Source organism: Trypanosoma cruzi, genomic scaffold (genome assembly GCF_000209065.1).
Source record: "Trypanosoma cruzi strain CL Brener 1047053516773 genomic scaffold, whole genome shotgun sequence".
NCBI classification, from domain to species: domain Eukaryota; phylum Euglenozoa; class Kinetoplastea; order Trypanosomatida; family Trypanosomatidae; genus Trypanosoma; species Trypanosoma cruzi.
The window spans coordinates 108,066-128,838 of NW_001849492.1; the positions used below are offsets into that span (position 1 = coordinate 108,066).

Genomic DNA, 20,773 nt, shown 5'->3' on the forward strand with positions numbered 1-20,773 from the left:
GTTGGCAAAGGAAAAATAATAATAATAATAATAATAAATGAGCGATAGGAAAGAAAAATGAAGAGGGTGGGTTGAACGCCGTTATTTGTGTGTGTGAGTGTACATTGTACGTAATATTAAGCTCCGTTTTTTTTTCCGGCCATTTTCTTCTTGTGTTGTTGCTTCTGCATTTTATTTATTTTATTTTCTTGAAGCATATGGGGTCGTTGATTCCGCCAATTGTGAAGTTCCTTAGTTCTCGTGGCTCGTTTATTTACATAGGACTGCAGTTGGGTGGTATTGTCACCCTTTTCTTTGGAATCTCGCTGATAGTTGGATGTACGGTGACAATCTCCCGCATCGCCCTGCCGCTTCTGGCAACACCGGGAACCCCGTATTTCTTCTTATTGTGGATTACTTGTAGTGTGTTGTCGTTTACCACGCTATTCAACTACGTGGCAGCTGCGTCGTTTACTAGCCCTTGCGTAGATGCGGAGGAGACGATGCGATTGGCGATTGAGGGAGATTTAGTTTCGCCACAAAAACGGTATCAATTGTTGGATGAACCTTCACGTTACTGCAATTCGTGCCGACGTTACAAGGCTCCACGAGAGCATCATTGCAGGGTGTGTAACCGATGTGTAGCGAAGATGGACCACCACTGCCCTTGGATTAATAATTGCGTCGATGCCGAAAATCACCGTTACTTTTTTCTTCTTATTGTTTACCTTTTTTTTTCAACAGGGATTGCTTTTTTTCTGCTTTTAATGGCGTACGTGCGGCTATGGTGGCACGGTGAGGCCAATGGCAGTATATATGGCCCTTGCGGCTACCGTCTTCGTAGTTTTCCCCTTTACTTGACGTTTGCTTTGTGTGGTACAATATTTGCGTGCATGATTTTTTTTATTGTATGGAGTGGGCTTCATATCTTGAAAAACGAGACCCAAATTGAGCGAGTTATTGTGGGGAACAAGGAGCGCCTGTTACGAAACAGTATGGTGCCATTTCGTAACCCGTATGATCTTGGTCGTTGGCGCAATTTACTGACACTTTTAGAGACGAACGATGATCCGGTGCTCAATCAGACCAAAAAGGGCAGCACGATGATGAAGGTGGCACTTCTGTTATGGCTTGCACTTCCAACGCTTCGATCCTCCACCTGCGACGGTGTCCACTACCCCACATTTGATGATGAGGTGATGTTGCCGGTGTAGTGAAGGGTGGGGGTATTTGGGAATAAAGAAGACGCAGGGAATCAAAAAAAAAAAAAAAAGTCCCTCATGAGTTTTTCCTAGTGCCTTTATTTATTTATTTTTCCTTCTTTTTTTCACTTGAATGCGTGTCTATGTTTAGCGATGATGCGTGTATTCTTTTTTTTTCTTTATATTTCTTTATGGGCCTTGGGATTCATGCTGCAGGTATATTATATTTTCTTTTAAAATGTTTCCGTGGTTTATGATTGCTCACACCATAGTGTTCACCGTCCTGCTCTTGGTGACGGTGGTACCTCCGCTGTACATATACAACCCCGAGGAACATCCCGGCGAGTCGCTTGGACCAAATCCAGCCGGTGGCATCTTTCCCGATAGCCCCCCGAATCACTGGGTGCGGCAGCAACTTTACATACTCTTTGTGTTGCCCAGCTGTGCGTTTCTGAATTCCATGTTTGTCTACTTTACATACTACCGTCACCTTCGTCATGTGCAGTTTAGAGCAGAACTGAGCTCCGTGGCGCATGCAAATCTCAGGACAGCCGCCATGATCGTTGCGGAAGAACAGCAGGGTGTAGAGTGCAACGTAGACAATGCGTTTGGAGGCAGTCGCAGCGGTGGCGGAGTGACAAATCGCAGTCTACTTGCGTTGCGTCCTTTTTGTAGTAAAAGCAGCATCAACTCTACGGCTTTATACGCACGACGACACATCCGACCGGAAGGCCTTTCCTTGCACATGTATTCCACCTCACCGTGGTTTCCCGAGTTGCGGGAACTGCAAAAGGTTGTCGAGGCGCAATTTCTCCGACCGGCAGAGAAAACTCGGGAAGTTGTATTTAGCTGCCTTCATAAAGATGTGCTGGTGCCCTTTGAGAAAAGGATGAACTTGCAGGAGGGAAGCATGGCGAATGCCATCCGTTTTCTTTCGGATCGAGAATCAAAGTGTGTGACGGAGCCGGGAATGCGGGTGTACCTCACGGAGGTTGAGCTCAAAAGAAGGCGTTCGTTTAACAATGAAAGCATGTTGAGGTCAGAGCCATCCGAAGATCTTTTTTGATGCGTAAGTAATATTAGTTCCCTGACAATAACAGGAGAGCGGTGCAAGTCTTTATGTTTGTGAACCGCTGAAAAAATTGTTTGATTCCCTTCTCAACTACAAAAAAAAAAAAAAATTCTCCCTCCGTGTTGTTTATTGTATTTTATTTTTCCTTTTCTATTTCTTTTGTTCTTCTGCTCTTGGCGGGTCAACGCACGTGATTATGAACCCTTGTGTGGGTGCTGTGGCTCCAGCGTCTTGTTGCGGACCTTTTTTACTGTTTATAGGAGCTTGTGAGAAGAATGATCGCGGGAGAGCTGGCTAACTTAATGAATGTATGTGTATATCCTGATAAATGAATGCATTCTTTATGATACTTTCTACCGTATGAATCTTTTGGGAAGAATGCCACTTTGTAGGGGCGGGAACCGATGGAGGCCAGATAATATTTGTTTTTGTTTTTTACAGACACACAGCCAGGTAAGTTTAAGGAAATGACTTTGGTTCCCTACACACCCTCCGAGTGGTGTGATATTGGCGCCCGTCTCTGGGACATGGTGTCCCAATGTGGCGAGACCCAGGTGCAGATGACGTTTATTAATGGTAACCAGATGTCGGATGAGACGTTAACTGTGGCCCCATCGTCCACAGGCTTATGCTTGTTCCATGGACCCATCTCTAAAGCATGGCAGGATTCTACTCTTATTGGACATATTGCGAATCCGCGGGCGCCTCAGATCCCTAATTTTGAGACACAAGCGCTCCTGCCAGCTACGGGGGCAGCCCGGGAGTTGGGGCACCAACAAGGGCTCATCACTGCTGAAAGGGAGCGCCTGAATATCGATTACGCAAACGCCGTAGCGGACTTGCAGAATTGGAATGCTTAGCTTAACTCGCAGTTTGAGGAGGCGCATTACAACCTATCGGTAAGGGAATCCACTATCGCCGGGGCCGGCAACCAGGTCCTAGAACTACAACAGCAGTTGGAGGCCGATCGCGCCCAATTACGGGAGCGCGAATTCAACTTGGGAGTCCTCACTGGTCAATTCCAGGAACGGGAGGCACGCCATAATGCACAACAACCCGCGCGGGATGCGGAGACGGCTGGGCGGGACGAGTCCCCCGCTAATCGACACGTTGCCAACGATGGCGTAACTACACTACCGCATCCAACGGATATCTTGATGGCTGGAGGCGTGCCTAGCAGCGCGGCCCGACGCAGTTCGGCAGCTTACAGGCCCCCTCACGGTAATGCTGCGAGACCACATTTCCACCCCTCCACGCCGTTGCCCTCCCGCACTTCTCCCCTGGACGCCCGATTACCCATGGAAGAGGACCGCAGTTTCTGCGCATTCAACGTCACCACGTGGCCCACGCGTGTATGGAATGAGGGCGCCTCCGGAGTCATTATCGACCTCCGGTGTGCATACCAATGCTGGCAACAGGACAACGAGCAGGTTAAACTTGCCTTTGACAATTTGGTCGAGTGGATCAGCGCGCTGGAAGGCCTGCAGGATCCCACCGATCGAATCATGAATTTGGGGAGGTCCCTACTGAATACATTCCTGACGCAGCTCACAATCGCGTCCGATCCCGGCATCCGGCTTTCCAAACTGCGCGCCCGTCTTTACACCGCTGTTCACCAGACGGACGCTTATGCGAGGGCTGCCCAGCCTCTCGTCGATCGGCGAGAAACCCAACGCACTGTGCGATGCCAACGTTGTCATACCTATGGACACGAGGCATCTACACGCAATGTGTGCCCCAGAGGAAATTACTCACAAAACAGGCGTCCATCAAAAAACGGCAGGGGGGCTGCCGGCCGCTTACGAAGGCGGAAGAAACCAGCCCCATCCATTCCACCACCTCCCACCAATACCCACAGGCGTCGCACCGCCCCGCCGACACTCCGCCCGACCTCTCAAATCGCCCGACGCAATCGTCGGGAGGGGCAATGGAGCTTATCCGCTAACGACGCTCGACTGTGGTACGACGAAGCACCGAAATCCCCGCTTTGGAGCACTCATATGAGGAGAGCGAACGAGGCGGCTCGAGAAATGTGTGCGCTGTCAGTGTGGGAGCAGAGAAGGCCTCTGGCGGGGCAATTCACAACCTTATGCCGCACGCACGAACAGCCGATCAACGAGGAGGGCTGCGCGCCCTTTTGGCGGCAATATTAGATGCGGCGCCATAGTCCAGAGTGCGGCACGCAAGGATGCTGCGGTCCGTGTTGCAAATGGATCGAACCCCGCTGGACATGGTGATTCTGGGGTTGCGAAAGGTTGCGGCGCGATTGGAGAGGAAGCAGGCGCGCCCCTTGACAAGGGAATGGGTGGATGGATATATCCACAGCCGGACTGACTGGAAGCAACGTGTTGTTTTTTGACCTGCGTGGATAACGGCGAGTTGTCGTTCCGAGATTGCAGCCTTAACTCCCAACAATTTCACGCTGGAGCATAATTTTGGATTGGTCCGTGGCGTCAAGGACGGCGAGGGCGGACTCCCGCCGAGCTTTGCGGTTCGTCAGGATACGAGGGCAGGACGCGTTCGACACTATAACGTTACGCAGGACACTTCGACGCAACGAAAGCTTACAAATCTTACGACTGCTCACGTGGAGCGACCTCTGGCTCCTTGGAATGCCACGGCGCACTCCACAAAACAGGGTGCGTTGAGGCACGCAGCTCCAATCGTGGAGACATGCAATTTTGACCCACACATGTTCTCGCTGTTGGCGATGCACGTTGACCCGTTCGACCTTCCCCAGAATACTGTTTGATATTTGGGGAGGTACACCACAATGCTGACCCAGGTGTCGTCGCTGCTCGCATTGATGTGAAGGGAAAACTGCGAAGGGCATGAACTCTGGTTGAAAGGAGAGAGGCGTTTTTCATGCTTTTTATCATTGCGCTGCTACAATAACGCGACGCGAGCCAAGGACGCGTCCGGCCACTCCACAAGATGCACGAACCATCCCGCCGCAGCAACAAGTCAACGTGCCCGTGTTGAATCTGGAGTGGATCCAGAGCCGGTTGCACCCGGCTACCCTGGAGAGACTCGTGCAAGTATGGGGACTCGTCGGGCGGTCCCCTTTCCCTCTGCCCTCCTCCGGCAAGGCGCGCGAAAGCTCACGGAGGATTCCAGTCGCCGACGCGTGATTGCTGAAGGAAGCGGGAATAATCGAGGACGCTTTTTCTGCAAGAACAGGCGGATAGATAATACCCTTTTGGTTGTGGAGGAGAAAACCACCGGTTTGCGACGACGATGGATCGCGTGGCCACGCGACAGGAACAGACACGACGCTTATGAGGCTGATGCTCCTCTTCTACACATTTCCCATTATTTGCCGCCTGTGATGGCTGAGGCCGCTTCCTGCCTGGACTTAAAGGCGTCCTTTTTGCAAGTCCCTTTACCGCGGGAGACTCGGCATCTCTTTCGATGCCGCGTGGAGGACGGCACGCTGGTGGAGCTGACACGGCTCCCTATGGGATACAAGGCCGGCCCAGAAACTCTCCAGATTATTATTACTTCGGCGATTGCGGGGATGACGACGGTGGTTCACCGCCTCTGGGCTGCACCTCCATTGGTGCGTGTCGACGTTTGGATCGGTAATATACGCATTGCAGGGTCGATAGGCGATGTGACACGGTGGGAAGCCCAAGTGCTTCGTAATGCGGTCGGCCGTCGCGCCACGATAGGGGAGGATCGCGAATCGGGTGCTGCGCAGTACACCTTCCTGGGGGTGCAGTTTGATCACACTCGCCGTGCGGTATCCCTGAGTGAGAAGTTTGTCCGGTCTTTACGCGCCATGCCGGCGCTGAATTCTTTAACCATCGCGGAAATGGAGGTTACGGCGTCACGCTTTTCGTATGTGGCGGCCATTTTGGGCACGTGTTTATGTGCCTACTGCTTTCTCATCAAGGCAGTGCAACGAAGATTATCGGCACTTGACCGGGGGATTGTGCAGGAGACATCCCCGGCGACAATTCCGCCGGCAGCGGTTGGCTTGGGCGAGAGACTGCGACACATCATCGAGGATACAACCGTAAGCGAATCATCGAGCCCACGGAAAAGGCGTCGGCCGCCATCATCAGGGACGCATCGCTCCATGGATGGGGAGCCGTTTTTATTCCAGATTCAAGCAATGTTAAAATTGCCGGAGGAAAATGGAAGAAGATGCCTTTTCGCATCATGCAGGCCGAGGCGCGCGGTACGCTTGGCCCTATTGGCTTTTTCCGCCATCCTGCCACGCACCATCGACGTTTGGATGAACAATACTTCGCCGCAAGGAGCTGCGAATAAGGGCAGCTCAAAACCTCACGCCACGACGCGGGAGCTGAAACGGATATATGGTTTTTTGGACCCTCGCGGAATAAAGGCATTCTTTGCATACGTACGGTCTGCGGAAAACCCCGCAGACGGCATATCACGCGGTCGTGTCTTCACACTTGAGGAATTAGCGAAGGGGTGGAACTTGCGAAGGGGAGCGGCGGGGTCTTGTGATTGGAGGAGCTCAAATTCTGCCACTCCGTAAGTAATAAATGCTTCAAATTCTAACTCAGAACAAAGGACCATGCTAGTGGTCCACAGAATTCTATATATTGAATGAAAAGAAAACGTTGAAGCAATTAACTAACGAACCTATTTTCCTAACTTGTTTGGTTCCAAAGATAATTTCAGGATCCGGCCAGCTGCCCGGAAGATTATTCTTAATTTTCATTGTTAGGCAACAAGAAGAGGCAAGCACGATGAGTTTTTGTGTTCATTTGTCTGTTTTATTATTATTGTTTATTTTACTTCCTGTGCAACGGTAGAGGTGTGACTTTTTGTGTGGGTGATCTGAAGTGACTTTTTCTTTTTGCTTTTTACTTTTTCTTTCTCTTTCTCCTCTACTACGTTTCCCACTTAAGCTTTGGTAAAATCTGGTGTGTGTGTTTTTCTTTTCTTTTGCCGAGCTTCTTGTTTTTCCTTCTTTTTTCCATCCATTCCGTTGGTGCGTGCAGGAGCATCGATTTTGTGTGGAAGGGCTGCTGGCATGGCTGTAACGCATTGGGTCCATGGCGGCGTCGTGCCCCCTCCGTTGCCCATGGCAAAACGTGTGTTGTGGCTCGTGCTGATGATGTCACTTTATGTCGATGCTGCGTCGGCCTCCGACACATTGAAGGGTGTAGCACCATTTCGCTGCATGCGCCCATTTGAGTCACTTCCGCGTTTCTCTCCGGCAAACATGGACTCTGGAGAGAACTGTAGGTTGGGCCCGTTTCGCGTCATTAATGCGAAGGCCATGACGCAGTGTGTTCGCGACGACGACGACACGACTCGAGCAGCGTCTCCCACGTGTAGTGTCACTTTACGCGTGTCGTTCCAAACGGAAGGGGATAAAAGGCGTCACCGTGTAGGAGGAGCAGCTTTAGCTGGGAGTGATGAGGCATTTGGAAGTGGGGCGTACCGTTTTTCCCTGCGTCTTCGCGCCTTCAATGACAGCATAGTGGAGTATAAAGGGTTTGATCAAAACGGCTACAGTATGTGCTGTCATTTCATTGAGGGGTCAGAGTGCTCGTGGGACGTGAAGGAGGAGGAGGGGAACAGTACCCAGCAGGAGGCTGCAACACCTCAGAAAGACGATGACGGCAGAGCGTCCCATGCACCTCGGCGACGGGAGGCGATGGTGGTCTCGTGCCCGATCCGCAACCCCGTGGTAGCTGGAATTGTTTTTCATGGTGCTATCACAAAGCCACTTCACCGTCTTGTTATTACGGAGTGGGAGGCCCGACTAGAGCTGTGGCGCGGTCGGCCGCATGAAAAGGTTTTTCTGGGTCGTGTGCTTGTGCCCTTTCGACTGACCGAAGACGACATTGCATCCGCCCAGTCCAATGCCGCAGCGACAACAACAACAACGGCTATGACAGCCACAGACAGTTCGGCGTCAGGCAAAATGGCAGGTGGTGTGCTCTTGGTCACGGAAGATGTTGTTAAGGAGAGGAACGGATATGAAGACTTGTAGCTCTGTGCTTTCTATTTTGTTGTTGCTGCATTGCCCCTGCAATGAAATCACGATATATACATAGATATATGTATTTCCGTTATTCTTTCTTTGTCTGTCTGGAGGGGGGTGGGGAGGGCAATGGTGTTTGGGTTGTTTGACAGCATCATTACTATTATTATTGTTTGTGCGTCCACCAACCCCCGTGAAATGTGGTGGAATAAATGAGAGATGCCTTGGATAGCGCGCTGCCGCAATGATTTTTAGAAATCCAGGTTGAATTATCTTTCTTTTCTTCTTTGTTTTTTTTTTTGCCTTTAATTGAACTCCGCTCGCATTCTCTCTTTTTGGTTAGTTGCCGCAGAGCCTCTTGTTTGTGTGTGTGTTTGTGTCGCTTTGCCTCATTCTTCTATCTCCTCTTTCTTTACTTCCTTTTATTTTCTAGAGAATATTCGGAGGGAATAATAAAAAAATCAACAGGACATAGGGAAAGAGAGGGAAAAGGAAGGTTTAGAAGGGGTATAGAGGCATCCGCAGAAGTTGTTTGGGACAACTCTCTCGCTCCCTCTTTTGCCGCTCACAATTACACAGACAACACACGTGTTATTGTTCGTTTACTTTCGTTTTCTTTTTTTCCTGTTGGTTCAGTAATTATTTACAAGCCAACGGATTGTCATCTCTTTTGGTTTGCTTTTATTATTATTATTATCAACGGATTTTTGTGCGGCGTTGTGAAGAAAGCGGGGGCGAGACATGAGTGCGAAGGAGGGTGCGGCGGCGAAATGGGATGAGTGCGTGTCCCCGGCAACGGAGGCCTGTAGACACTTCAGTAGACCACCGCCCTACCCAACGCCGTCGTCCGCGTGGATCAATCGTCTAGAGGAAGGGAACGTGCATGAGACGGCTGCTGGACGTCATGCCGTCGAGGGGATGCGGGAAGCGCCTGTGTTGGGATACCGTGCGAAACGGAGAGACCCCGTATACCCTGAAAACTCGCAAAATTGTACTGCCAATGCATTGGTAGAACTGGAATGTATTCTTATGTACGTGGAGACTGTAACAAAATCGCTTGCACAGCGCAGTCGTGTCCCAATACCGTCCGAATCTGTTCGGGTAATATCGACCTCGGTTGTGACTTCCCGCCGTCTTGTGAATGCCGAGCAGCACGATGGGGCACCGCAATACTCGCTTGCCATGGGTCTTCATGACAGCGCAAACAGTCTACTCGGCTGTCTAGCTAAACTGGAGTATATGTCTCTCTTTCAAAAGAATGAATTGGACGACATTGAGAGAAAAGTGAATACAACTGCAGGGGACGTCAACATCGCACTCGATGCCATGGTGTTGCGTTACACCACCCATGAACTCTCGGACGTAAAGGAGTTTTTTCTTGGCAACCAGCCAACTATTGAGGAGTGTCGTCGCATGGTTCACGGCGTGTCACAAACGGCGCACCAGATACTTCTTTTGCGCCGCGCCGTCGTTGGGCGCGATCTGGCTTTAGCAAAAAAATTGTTTAGTGAGCATCAAACGGAGTATCAAAAAAAGGGGGGCGTGACGCGTCTGCACAGCCCGTTTTTCACTTGGATGGGGAAAAGGTGGTTTCCTGCCATGGAGGCATGGCGTCGTATTGTTGCCCAGGCACACGAGCAAGCGGAGACCTCGGACGTTCTCTCTGCAATCGCAAAAGGGCACCAGGAGACCTTCAGTCAAGTGGATTTGATCAGCGACATCCTTCTTCCTGGCGAGACCCTCTCGGACCTGCTTCGGAAGGAATTGGATGAGCCTTTCTCACATTTGGCAGAATCCCTTAAAAAAACACGGCATCACGTGGAGGCACTTCGTGTGGCAGTTGCAAAGCCACAAGTAGGGAAGCTTACGGAATGTGTCTGTGCGGTTGAGGAACTTGTAGCGGCTGGTCGGGTAAGATCGGTGGCTGATCGCGAGCTATTGAAGGAAGGCAAGCGGCTTATCATCCGCCTCCAGCAGGTAGAGAACGTGGAGGCGGCGTTGCGGTTGGCAGCTCAAGTAGGAGAGACCGTGTCTCTTTTTCGCACAATAAATCATGCGAATGAGATTATTCTTCAGCTTGGCATCGCAGGGGACGCGGCCGCGACGAAGGAGATTGTTGCACGCTGCAGCGCACTTCTTGAGGAGATGAAAAGCAGCAAGGGGATTCCACCCGCTGAACTCATTGCAAGGCGTGTGGACGCGGCGTCCATAACTGTGGCACATGTGCCCTCGCAAATATGGTCAGCCAAGACGACAATGGCGTATCAAGCTGCATGTCAGAGTCTTGCCGCCAACACGGCGCAGGATCTTGCTCGTATTAATTTGGAGCGCGTTTTAAAAGGCGGGGAGGATTGTCAGTTGAATACGACAGGGAGCACGTTTGATGACGCTAGCAACATTTCCTTGAACAGTCATTCGATGCGGGTTGCAGCGGCAAAGGGTCCGTTCCCGAAGTTTAAGGGCGCCCGGGTAGCTGATTTACGTACCGCGCTAAAACGTGCGAATGAGTTGGGCCTGAATGGGCAGTTGATACAGGATGGTGAGGCAGTTCTTCGCTCTGTTGAGGCGCTCAAGTTGAAGGTGCACTTTGACGCACAATTGCGCGTGGTGTTGATAGCAGACCCAGAAAACGCCACCTTTGATGAGATCTACAAGAAAGTCTCTGAACTCTGTAGCCGACAAGAGGGCGGCGGGGCGTCAAACTCAGCCGGGAGAAAACTGCGATTGCGCTACCAAGATAGCGACGGTGACTGCATTTCTCTTCTCACGCAGGAGGACTGGGACGTGTTTGTGGGAGAAGAGGCTCCTAATGGCGTTTGTGGTGCGAAGCTTGAATTGTATTGCGACTACATGCAACTCCCACATGCGCACGTCACAGACACATTGATAGAAACGCAGCCTGCCGTTGAAGAGGCACTGAGTTCCCCTGAGAAAGTGGCGGTGGAGTCGCATGTGCAGACGTGTATTAAAAAAACTAATCCTCGATCTGCACGTGCTACCCCACAACGTCGGAATGTGGCAAACAATGGTACGAGGTTTTTTCGTTCCCGCAGTGCGGCAGTGGGGCTGCGTCATTCTGAATTTTTATTCCGGTACAGGACGCCACAGCGGACGAATTTCCATGAATCGCGTGTGCAGAAACCGCATAAATTGCTGGATGCGGTGGCAGAGCGAGAGGATGCTGTAAACGTGGCGTCAGTGGGGGAGTCGTCTCAAACGACTGGACAGGAACGTGGCGGGGCGCCGGCAAAGGATGCCCTTCCCGGCACAAAACCGGGGCTGAGTGGGCGGGGCCGTGTAAATTCCCTGAGACTTAACTCCTCATTATCGTCATCAACAAACAAACCGAAGCTTTTGATCCCAATTTACCAGGAAAAGAAAAGTCGGACTTTAACAAAGGCTGCCGTGACCGCCTCGTCCGCCGCTGGAAATTGCGGGGGTGGTGGTGATGCTACCGCTTCTACTTATGCTACCACCTCTACCAATCAAATCACTCCCGTATCCACGCCCACGCCTACCGCTACTTCCAGCGTCGTCACGATGCCAACCAACACAAATGACCATAAAAACAATGAGGCCACAGCTGCTGTGAATACGACGCCGTCTGCTTCGCCGCCCATAGAACTGGAGACGGTTAAGAAATGGAATGATGACGATGCTCCGCTTGAGTTGCGGACAGTGGTGTCAGCGGCGTCTACTTCAAAACGTGCTGTGATCAGTGTCAAGGGTGGGGAGAATTCCGTCAAGCAACTTGCAAAGAAACGCCTCGGTGGAGGATTTACAGTGACCCCCTGTTCAAGGGGCATTGGTAACTCTTCAAAGGCGGTGGGGACGGATGGTGTACCTAATAGCAACACCCCGAATACCGCCAGTATCACTGTTTTGGAGGAAAAGCGTGAGTGGAGTGCTGAAATGTTTATGCGGAGCGATATTTGCACGGTAGTGAGTGAGCAGACGAACCAACCGCCATCTGTTACAAATTGTGTAGGGAGGCAAAGGCCGACAAACGTGACATCTCTTATCAACACAACGCGTGTCGATCCAGCAATTGTACCGCCTTCAAATGCTAGCAGCGTGAAGAAGAAGGCGGAGGTACTGCAGCAGCTACGGCACCTACGTGAGGAAAATCAAAAGGCACTCAAAGCTGCTCTAAATAGAAGAAGAACAGGAAAATAATTTTACATCTCTCAAAGTGCTTTTGTTTTTGTTTTTGTTTGTTACAATTTTGAGAATTCCTTTTCCTCTTTGTCACTCACTTTCTGTGTGATGTGCAGTTTGGGTGGGGAGGAAGGAAATGGATATATTATTACCCCCGAAATGGGTTTAGATACTAGATCTTCACCGGCCTAATTAACCGTATGCGATTGTACTCCCCTGTTACATTTTTCTGCCGGCTTTTACCTCTTGTCTTCTTTCTTGAATTTCTTTTTTTTTTTTTTTGCGTGTATTTTTTTTCTTCCGGCCTGTTTCTTTTGATATTTTGTCCTCTTATTGTGCATGCGTGTCTGGTACAAAAAAAAAAAAAAAAATCGCTTTTGAATCACACATTGAGAAGGGAATGGAACGGGAGGTGCTTTATTTCGTTTTGACTGCGGATGTACTCCGGCTATTTGTTTGTTCGTGGGTTTTTTCTTTCTTTTTTCCTTTTTTTTTCTTTGGCGGCTCTCAGATTTCCGAGGGTGTGTTGAATTGTCTTCTGACTGCGCCACGCGTCATTGCAGAAGGACGAACATTCGTGACAGCAATCAAAAAGGGGAGCAACCACACCAACAAAGAATAACAGGGAGGAGTACATATATATATATATTTACATAACACCGGCAGGGGAGGGAGCGGCATCAAATTGATAGCCGAATCAACATCCGCAGCATGTCTTGTCTCACACCCGAAGCCACTGACGCAATTTGTCAAATGCGTGAGATGCGTGTCGCGGATGAGTCGACGGTGCGGCTGATGGAGCATCTTTTTAGCTGCCCGCCCACCAGCGACTTGCTTCACTCGCTTCTTGACGGAAAGCACCAGGCGGTGGCGGTGGCACTCTTTAAAACAACGCAAGGGATCCATTCGAGTAAAATTCTTGGCTTTGTACTGCGCTTCTTTGCGGATCTTGTGTTGTACTGTGGCGCGCTGGGGGAGCAACTTGGTGCACCCTCCGCCGAGGAATTGTTTGGAGATAATCCAGCCAAGTCCTTCCTTTATCTCGTGATGATTCACCGTGAGGAGTATGGCATTACAGACCCTGCCTTGTTCCTTGCTGCAACCTCGCTAAGATACGGTCCGATTGAGAAAAATGAGGAGGCTTTGCGGCGATTTTTTGCACATGTCACCGATGTGCTTTCGGCGGAGACATTACAGGTGTCCGCTGTGGCCTTTGCGGTGCAGGGCTGTTCTATTGTGGCGCGCACGAAGGCACTTCGTAGATGGTTTTTCGAGGAGCAGATAGTGCAGTTTCTACCACGACTTCTCTTTGATATCGTTGCAAATGACTCGGCAAGTATCGTTCAACTCATTTATGAGACATTACTGGTGTCATGGTTACTCTCGTACGAGTATCGGGGTGTTGTGGAGTTGCAGAAGCATAAGATGATTCCACATGTTCATCGTGTCTTGCATCGCATGCTGAAGGAGAAATGTGTCCGGGTGGCGTTGATGGTCCTTTGGAACATGGTGGAGGCGGAGCGGCAATATATCACCCTCATATCAAACCCTTCTACGACGGATTGGGTAAACAGCGACATCTATGAGCTTGGTCGCGCCAACGCCGGCAAAGGACCCAACTTCATTGCGGAAATGGTTGGTGTGGGCATGCTAAAGACACTTGCACAACTCTCCCGCCGCAAATTTGGGGATGAGGATATCAGCGTAGTCATCAATGAGCTAAAAAATGTGCTTGAGCATAGCATGGAAAAACTCACAAGCTTTTCAGAGTATCGTGGTGAAGTGCTTAGCGGAGAGATGGAGTGGACACCGGTGCACACCAGCAATAAGTTCTGGAGGGAAAACGTCATGCAGTTTGAGAACAACGACTACGAGGTATTGGTGGCACTTGGAAATACCATCATGACAACACACCAGGATCTTACCCTCGCCGTTGCCTGCCACGATCTTGGAGAGGTTGTCCGCCACCACCCGACCGGAAAGTCTCTGTTGCTACTTCCACGCATGGAGGGTGTAAAGAATCGTGTCATGGCCCTGATGTCACACCCTAACCCAGAGGTCGCCAAAAACGCTCTTCTCGCGGTGCAGAAAATTATGGTGCAGCGGTGGGAGTATATTCAGGAACAGCAGCAGTAATAGCAGTAGCAGAGCATTAGGAGAGGGGGGAAAACAATAATGTGCACCTTTTGTTGTTGTTGTTTTTGTGACTGGTGTGTGTGTGTGTGTGTGTATTTTGGGTGATTGCATTCTTCTCCTACTGCCACTTTATTTATTTGGTTTTTGTGACAGACGCGAAGCAAAAGAGGAGGGGTGAGAATTAAAAGCGAAACAGTGTAAAGAGAGAAACAATGAAAGGCGAATTCCGCATCATTTTTATATACATTTATTAAGCCGTTTTGGTGTCGGAAACACTGTGGGAGAGAAGTATGGAAGAGGGGGTTCATTTTTTATCCCTCGACTCTTGTTTGAGAGAAATGTGTCATGTACTTTGGGATTTATGCTTCCACTCGCTATCGTTGTTGTTGTTGTTGTTGTTGTTTTTATTTTCATTATTAATTATTTTCCGTTTTGTCATTCTTTTATGCATTGATCCAATAAAATCATACTTATATATTAGGGAGAGTGTGTGACGAGAGAATAAAAAAGGAAAAAAAAAGAGGTGTTTTTAAGGAGACGTCTTTAGAGATGTCGTCGTGGCAGGCGGCAGTCTCAATCAGGCCCGCAATTTGCAGCACCGACAGCGTCAAGGCGCAAGGCGACTGACGACGTCATGGTGCGTTCCGTTAAAATATTTTGATGAATGTGGCGGTGAATTGCACCCGGCTGCCCACCACAGAAGCACGGGGCTCACGTGCTCCCCTCCCTCTACAGCCCTTCCTTTTCCCCTACTTTGTTTTTCCTTCACGCTGGAGGTTTTTTTTTTATTGTTGCCATCCCCCCTTGGCGTTTACCGTGTTTCCTGTTAAGTGGGCAATGTTCCCGTGAACATGCCGCGCGTGACGGCACCCAGTGCGCTTAACGGGGAGGTGCGAGAGTTGCCTATGCGCAGTGCACGATAACCGCGGGTAGCACCGTTGTGGAGCACAAACATTCATTGCACCAACGGCGGACTTGCCCTCGGGAGAGTGACATGGCACACGCACATACACAAAAACACCTCAGTATTACAGGTTTCTTGGAGCTCATAAAATCATTGATCTTGCTTAAGGAGAAATTACCGCAGTTTTATTTGTTTGTGGGTATTGTGACAGTTGTTCCCAAAGAAATGGAAGTGGATGATGCGTGGAGCAGCTGGTTTGTGCAAATTGCGTATTTTCTTTTTTGTTGTTGTTCTTTTTCTTTCCACTATCTTCACGGATGAAATTAGCTCTACTTTTCCGTGTGCATTTTTGACAGTTATGAGGGTTGCGGGCAGAGGCGCGGTGCCCGCGTCGGAGCTGACGGCGGGTACTCGAATGGTGATACGCGACATTGAGGTGGAGAACTTCAAGTCCTACGCCGGTAAACATTGCATTGGGCCTTTTCACAAAACCTTTACGGCTGTTATTGGTCCAAATGGTTCAGGCAAATCAAATGTGATTGATGCCATGTTGTTTGTTTTCGGCAGGAACGCCAAGAAGATCCGCTTGGAGAGGCTCTCGGAACTCATTCACAGCTCTGCCGCCCACCCCAATCAGGCGTATGCCTCCGTGACGGTGCACTTTGTGCGCCTCGCAGAGACACCAGAAAATGAGGGGGATCCGGAATACCGTCAAGAGGTACCCGAAAGCCTCCTCTCCATCAAGCGTGAGGTATACAAGAGCGGTTCCTCGCAGTATTTCATTGACGGGGTAAAAACAACGCAACGGGAAGTGGTTGAGAAACTCATTGCGGAGGGGGTGGACCTGGAGCACAACCGCTTCCTCATCCTGCAGGGCGAGGTGGAGCAGATTGCCCTCATGAAGCCCAAGTCGGAGCGCGAGGGCGAGGAGGGTCTGCTTGAATACCTCGACGACTTGATCGGCACGAACAACTTTGCGGAGAGGATATCGCAGGCGTCAAAGGCTGCCGAGGCGGCGCAACAGACTCGCCTTGAGGCATTGGATCGTGAACGCAAGCTGCGGGCGGAGAGGGAGGCTTTAGATGACGCCAAAGACTCCGCCATTGCTTTTGTCACCAAAGACAATCACCTGCAGAAGACATTGATTGTCATGTGTCAGCTCCGCATGCAGACAATTGAAGAAAAGCTCGCCGAACCACGGCGGCTTTTAACGGAAATTGACGAACGCATTGCATCCATGAAGAAAACTGTCGAGACACACTCAAAAGAGAAGGCGAAGTTGGACGAGGATCTTTTGAGACGAAAAAAGGAGCTTGCGGAGGCAACGAAAGAGAGAGATACGGTGCGGCGAAAGAAGGAGACAGCCGATGCGGAGGTGGAGCGCATCAAGTCCGGTGCAGACGAACAGACGAAGGCACGGAAGAAGGCCCAGGAACAGTTGAAAAAGGCGAAGGAAGAATTGCAGAAGGCCGAATTACAGCAGCAAGACGCGGATCGAGAGGTGATCATTCACCAGCAAAACTTTGAGGAATCTACTCAGCGTGTGGAGAAACTGCAGAAGGAATACGACAGCACAACGGAGGAGCTTGCCCATGTCTTTGTGCCTCTCCGTCAAGAACTTGAAAAAACCAAGGCAGCCTTTGCCCCCTACGAGAAGGCAGTCGTGGAAGCCACAGAACAGCTTGACACTGCACGTAGTCGGTTGGCCTCACTTGACAATGGAAGGCTAATGACGCAGGAGCAGTTAAGAAAGATTGATGCTGCTACAGAACGTAATAGAAATCGTGTTGCAGAAATAGAGGAACTGTTACAGGATGCTAACAAGAATCGCTACAAGGAGGAGTTGCAGCGCCTTCAAGAGATGTTGGCCGGTGCCGCAGAACGAAAGCACAGTGTTAATAATGCCATACAAGAGATTAAGAATGCATACCGTGAAGGTGAAGCAGATGATCGCGCCATGGAGTTTCTTCTCGCACAACGTTCTCTTAAAGGATACTATGGCACCCTACGTCAACTCGGTCGTATTGCCGATGAATACGACATTGCAGCAGGTGTGGCGAGTAATGCATGGGGGTTTCATGTCGTGGAAGACCGTGAGACGGCCGTCGCGGCATTGGAGTTGCTTCGCAAGAATAACATTGGTCGCGCCACAATGATGGTGTTAAAAGAGATTGAACGCGAAGTGGGGGACCGCATGAATGCACCTTTCACGTCCCCGAGCCCAAAGGCCACACGTCTGTTTGACCACATTGTGCCAACAAATGCGCGCTTTCGTGTAGCGTTCTACCAGGCTGTGCGAGACACTCTTCTTGTGCGGGATCTTGGTGAGGCACGGGAGGTGGCGTTTGGTAGTACGCAGCGTGCTCGTGTCGTAACGGTGCGTGGCGAGTTGGCGGAGCCTGGTGGCTCCATCACGGGTGGTGGGAACACGCCGCGCGGGGCGAAGCTGAAGGCAGCACGCTCACCGCAGGACAAGGAGGCTGCACGAGTGGCACTACAGCGGCTCCAGGGGGAGTTGGTGGAGGCAGTCGAAGAGGAGCGTGCGGCACAGGAGCAGTTGCACAAAATGCGACAGACTCAGCGGCACCTCAGCTCGGAGCAAATTTCAAAGCTTCGAGTTGAGCTTGGAACACTGCGAGCCACTTTGGAGTCCGATGCCAAGAAACGCACCGCCTTGCTTCAGGAGATGGAAGAGAACTCATCCGGGAGCCAAAGCAGGCGGGAGGCCATTCTCGAGGAAGTGGACGAGGCCGAGAAGAGTCTGCAGGCCGCAAACAAGTCACGGCTTAAGCACCAAAGCGATCTAGAGCGGATTGAACAGGAGATGGATGCCGTGGGCGGTGCCGGTTACAAGGCACTCTGTGCAGAACTGAAGTTACAACAAGAACGCAGGGAGGCGGAAGAAAATGCTATTCGAGAATGCCGCCGCCTGTCCCACCGACTTCATGCAACACAACAACGTAAACAAAGTGATATTGCTGAGCTAGAGGAAGAGCTGAAGCGGATCAACGAGGAAGCGGCTCAAGGGGCATCTGGGGCGCTTGCTGCCGCCATTGCAACCTCAGAGGAATGGACGCGACGGTACAACGGCGCGAATGCAAAGTTTGCAAAGGCTCAGTCGGACGTAGAGGATGTGAAGACGGCGGTGCCTGTTGCCCACAAGGCCCTCATCGAGGCGCAGAAGCTGCTAGATGATGAGGAGCGGTTCCGCCAGGTGGAAACTGCAAAGATGGCCGATGCGCTGCAGGAGTTGGCGAAGTTTGAGCAGAAGATTGAAGGATGTGAGGAAAAGATGCGGGAAAACGCGGAGTTGTACGGCATAGAAACGCTGCAGCTGGACGTCAATTCAGGTACCGACGGGGATGAATCAATCGATGAAGAGGAGGAGAAAGAAGTAGAAAATGAAGAATACGAGGAAGAGGAAAGGACAAAACGAAGCAAAAAAAACAAGAATCGCAACAACAACAGGAGGGCTGAGGAGGACGAGGAAGAATTGCGTCGTCGGCCTGGAAAACAGCAGTCGAATTGCATCGATCTGCGTAACATGTCGTTCAGACTTTCACCTGAGGAACTGGCGCGATGTGACTATGAGCATTCGGTGCGTCTGGCGAAGTCTCTCAGTGAAGAGACGAAACGATTGCACAGTGAGATTGACTTTCGTGCTGTCGCGCTGTGGCATGAACGCGATGCGGAGCACCGCAAGGGGAAATCGCACTATCTCAGCTGCAAGGAGGCATCCGATGCGGCGGAGCGGGGACTGCTGGAGCTGAAAGAAGAAAGACGCGGTCGGTTTATGGAATGTTTTGTGCGTGTACAGGAGCGACTGCGAGAGGTTTACCAGCTGTTAACTCACGGAGGAGACGCCGACTTGGAACTTGTTGATGCGAATGATCCGTTTGAAGGGATCCATTTTGTTGTGCGTCCACCGAAGAAGTCATGGAAGCAGATATCGAATCTTTCCGGAGGGGAAAAGACACTCTCGAGCCTTGCACTTATCTTTGCTCTGCATGATATTAAGCCAACCCCTATTTACGTCATGGATGAGATTGATGCCGCGTTAGACTTCCGTAACGTGTCTATTGTTGCGAATTATTTACTTCGCCAAGCGAGCGGAGCGCAGTTCATCATTATTTCACTACGCAACAACATGTTTGAAATGGCCCACCAGCTCGTCGGGGTGTGCAAAGTGAAGGATGTCACCCGCACATTGGTGTTGATGCCGAGGGGATTTCAGCGGATGGTAGAGGCCGAACTACTGCGGCTACAAAGAAAGCGACAGGCGAGTGATATGGTCACGTTTTCCAACGGCGATGGGGAAATATGCAGGGATGAGGGAGGGGATGAAGGCAACGATGAGGCGGAGGGCGGCAACGACGCAAGGAACCATACCGCCGAGGCGGCGAATAACGGAAAGCGAGTAAAGAAAAAACGCCGTGCGTCATGACAGCCGCTTTTAATATTTATTATTAATATTTTCATAGATTATGGCATGGCATTGCCTTGTTGTTGTTTGGTCGTTGTTTTATTTATGTAGTTGCTTCCGCCCTTTACATTATTTATTTATTTTATTTATTTTTCTCCCTCCTACTCAATACCACCTTTTTTTCCTCTTCCTCTCAAAGATACATATATATATATTTATTTGAGGAAAAGGAGGGACTCTGCGGTGTGTTTGTATGACGATTAGAAGCAACCTTTTGGAGTGTTTTAACTTTATTGCATTGGTGTTGCTTCTCTCTCTCTTGGGTTTCTCCGCCTCCCCTTCAGACGCGGTCACATTTTGTTGTTGTTGTTGTTTTGTTTTACTTCTTCTGCCCTCGTTCCTTTTATGCAGGGCGTGTGGATCTCATGTGTGGAGGGAAAAAGGAAGGAAGTGGTGGCCGCGACGGTGCTGCCGAATAGAATTCAGAAGTTAGAAAAGAGGGGCTTTTCTTCGTGCATGTTGTTTGTTTTGTTGATTTAACATCATCAGGAAGCCCTACGCTCAGAGATTTGATATTTTTATTTGCTTATTTAACCTCTCCAAGAGGGAAAACATAAACCAACGTACATGCATGCATGCATAATTGCGTGTGTGTGTAACTGCATGTGAACTTCCATATCTGCATCCCATGTGGCATGTGCACTTAAAACGTCTGTATCTTTTTTCTGTGTTGTGCCGCTGACAGAACCGTTTTTTTTTTTTTATTTGTATATATTTTTTTTTCCGCTGTTTTATTTGTTGTGAGCCTTTGCTTTAGATTTTTTATGCTGAGTAAAAAGAGGAAAAGCGGGAAGTAGGAACAACAACCAAAAAAAAAAAAAGGTAGAAGAAATCTCTTTTTCTTTTGATTAGGAAACGAAACAAAACGGCA

The 20,773-nt window shown here is 50.2% G+C and overlaps 6 protein-coding genes and 1 non-coding gene across 7 annotated transcripts, besides 17 other annotated features; all 7 read left to right on the forward strand.

Annotated features, from left to right (window-relative positions):
- Nucleotides 1–2,123: a sequence feature (heterozygous, non-Esmeraldo-like haplotype).
- Nucleotides 15–37: a microsatellite.
- Nucleotides 198–1,193, forward strand: Tc00.1047053506855.10 (hypothetical protein, conserved; the record flags this gene model as incomplete). Its single annotated transcript, XM_815471.1, has 1 exon — nt 198–1,193. One exon carries the CDS (start codon nt 198–200, stop codon nt 1,191–1,193), a length of 996 nt encoding a protein of 331 aa, XP_820564.1.
- Tc00.1047053506855.20 (hypothetical protein, conserved) lies at nt 1,420–2,247 on the forward strand (the record flags this gene model as incomplete). The annotated part of the gene is made up of 1 exon (XM_815472.1): nt 1,420–2,247. The coding sequence occupies one exon, from the start codon at nt 1,420–1,422 to the stop codon at nt 2,245–2,247; it is 828 nt and encodes a 275-aa protein (XP_820565.1).
- Nucleotides 2,124–2,496: a sequence feature (haploid, non-Esmeraldo-like haplotype).
- Nucleotides 2,497–6,938: a sequence feature (areas not merged during assembly with more than two copies in the genome that could not be assigned to a particular haplotype).
- Nucleotides 2,512–2,688: a mobile genetic element.
- Nucleotides 2,512–6,969: a mobile genetic element.
- Nucleotides 6,713–6,934: a mobile genetic element.
- Nucleotides 6,939–6,943: a sequence feature (areas merged during assembly that could not be assigned to a particular haplotype. This can correspond to areas where the two haplotypes were merged or to regions with more than two copies in the genome that were merged during assembly.).
- Nucleotides 6,944–7,547: a sequence feature (areas merged during assembly that could not be assigned to a particular haplotype. This can correspond to areas where the two haplotypes were merged or to regions with more than two copies in the genome that were merged during assembly.).
- Nucleotides 7,262–8,230, forward strand: Tc00.1047053506855.60 (hypothetical protein, conserved; the record flags this gene model as incomplete). Its single annotated transcript, XM_815473.1, has 1 exon — nt 7,262–8,230. One exon carries the CDS (start codon nt 7,262–7,264, stop codon nt 8,228–8,230), a length of 969 nt encoding a protein of 322 aa, XP_820566.1.
- Nucleotides 7,548–20,773: part of a sequence feature (heterozygous, non-Esmeraldo-like haplotype) that runs on past the window's edge.
- On the forward strand, nt 8,963–12,397 carry Tc00.1047053506855.70 (hypothetical protein, conserved; the record flags this gene model as incomplete). The annotated part of the gene is made up of 1 exon (XM_815474.1): nt 8,963–12,397. One exon carries the CDS (start codon nt 8,963–8,965, stop codon nt 12,395–12,397), a length of 3,435 nt encoding a protein of 1,144 aa, XP_820567.1.
- Nucleotides 12,415–12,437: a microsatellite.
- Nucleotides 12,847–12,878: a sequence feature (T-rich).
- On the forward strand, nt 13,091–14,515 carry Tc00.1047053506855.80 (ATP synthase, putative; the record flags this gene model as incomplete). The annotated part of the gene is made up of 1 exon (XM_815475.1): nt 13,091–14,515. One exon carries the CDS (start codon nt 13,091–13,093, stop codon nt 14,513–14,515), a length of 1,425 nt encoding a protein of 474 aa, XP_820568.1.
- Nucleotides 14,590–14,609: a microsatellite.
- Nucleotides 14,895–14,918: a microsatellite.
- Nucleotides 15,438–15,504, forward strand: Tc00.1047053506855.85. The gene has a single exon (XR_008255416.1). It is a non-coding gene; the product is annotated as an H/ACA snoRNA, TC6C1H3 (small nucleolar RNA).
- On the forward strand, nt 15,655–19,863 carry Tc00.1047053506855.90 (structural maintenance of chromosome protein 4, putative; the record flags this gene model as incomplete). The annotated part of the gene is made up of 1 exon (XM_815476.1): nt 15,655–19,863. One exon carries the CDS (start codon nt 15,655–15,657, stop codon nt 19,861–19,863), a length of 4,209 nt encoding a protein of 1,402 aa, XP_820569.1.
- Nucleotides 19,871–19,895: a sequence feature (AT_rich).
- Nucleotides 19,971–19,996: a sequence feature (AT_rich).
- Nucleotides 20,593–20,625: a sequence feature (AT_rich).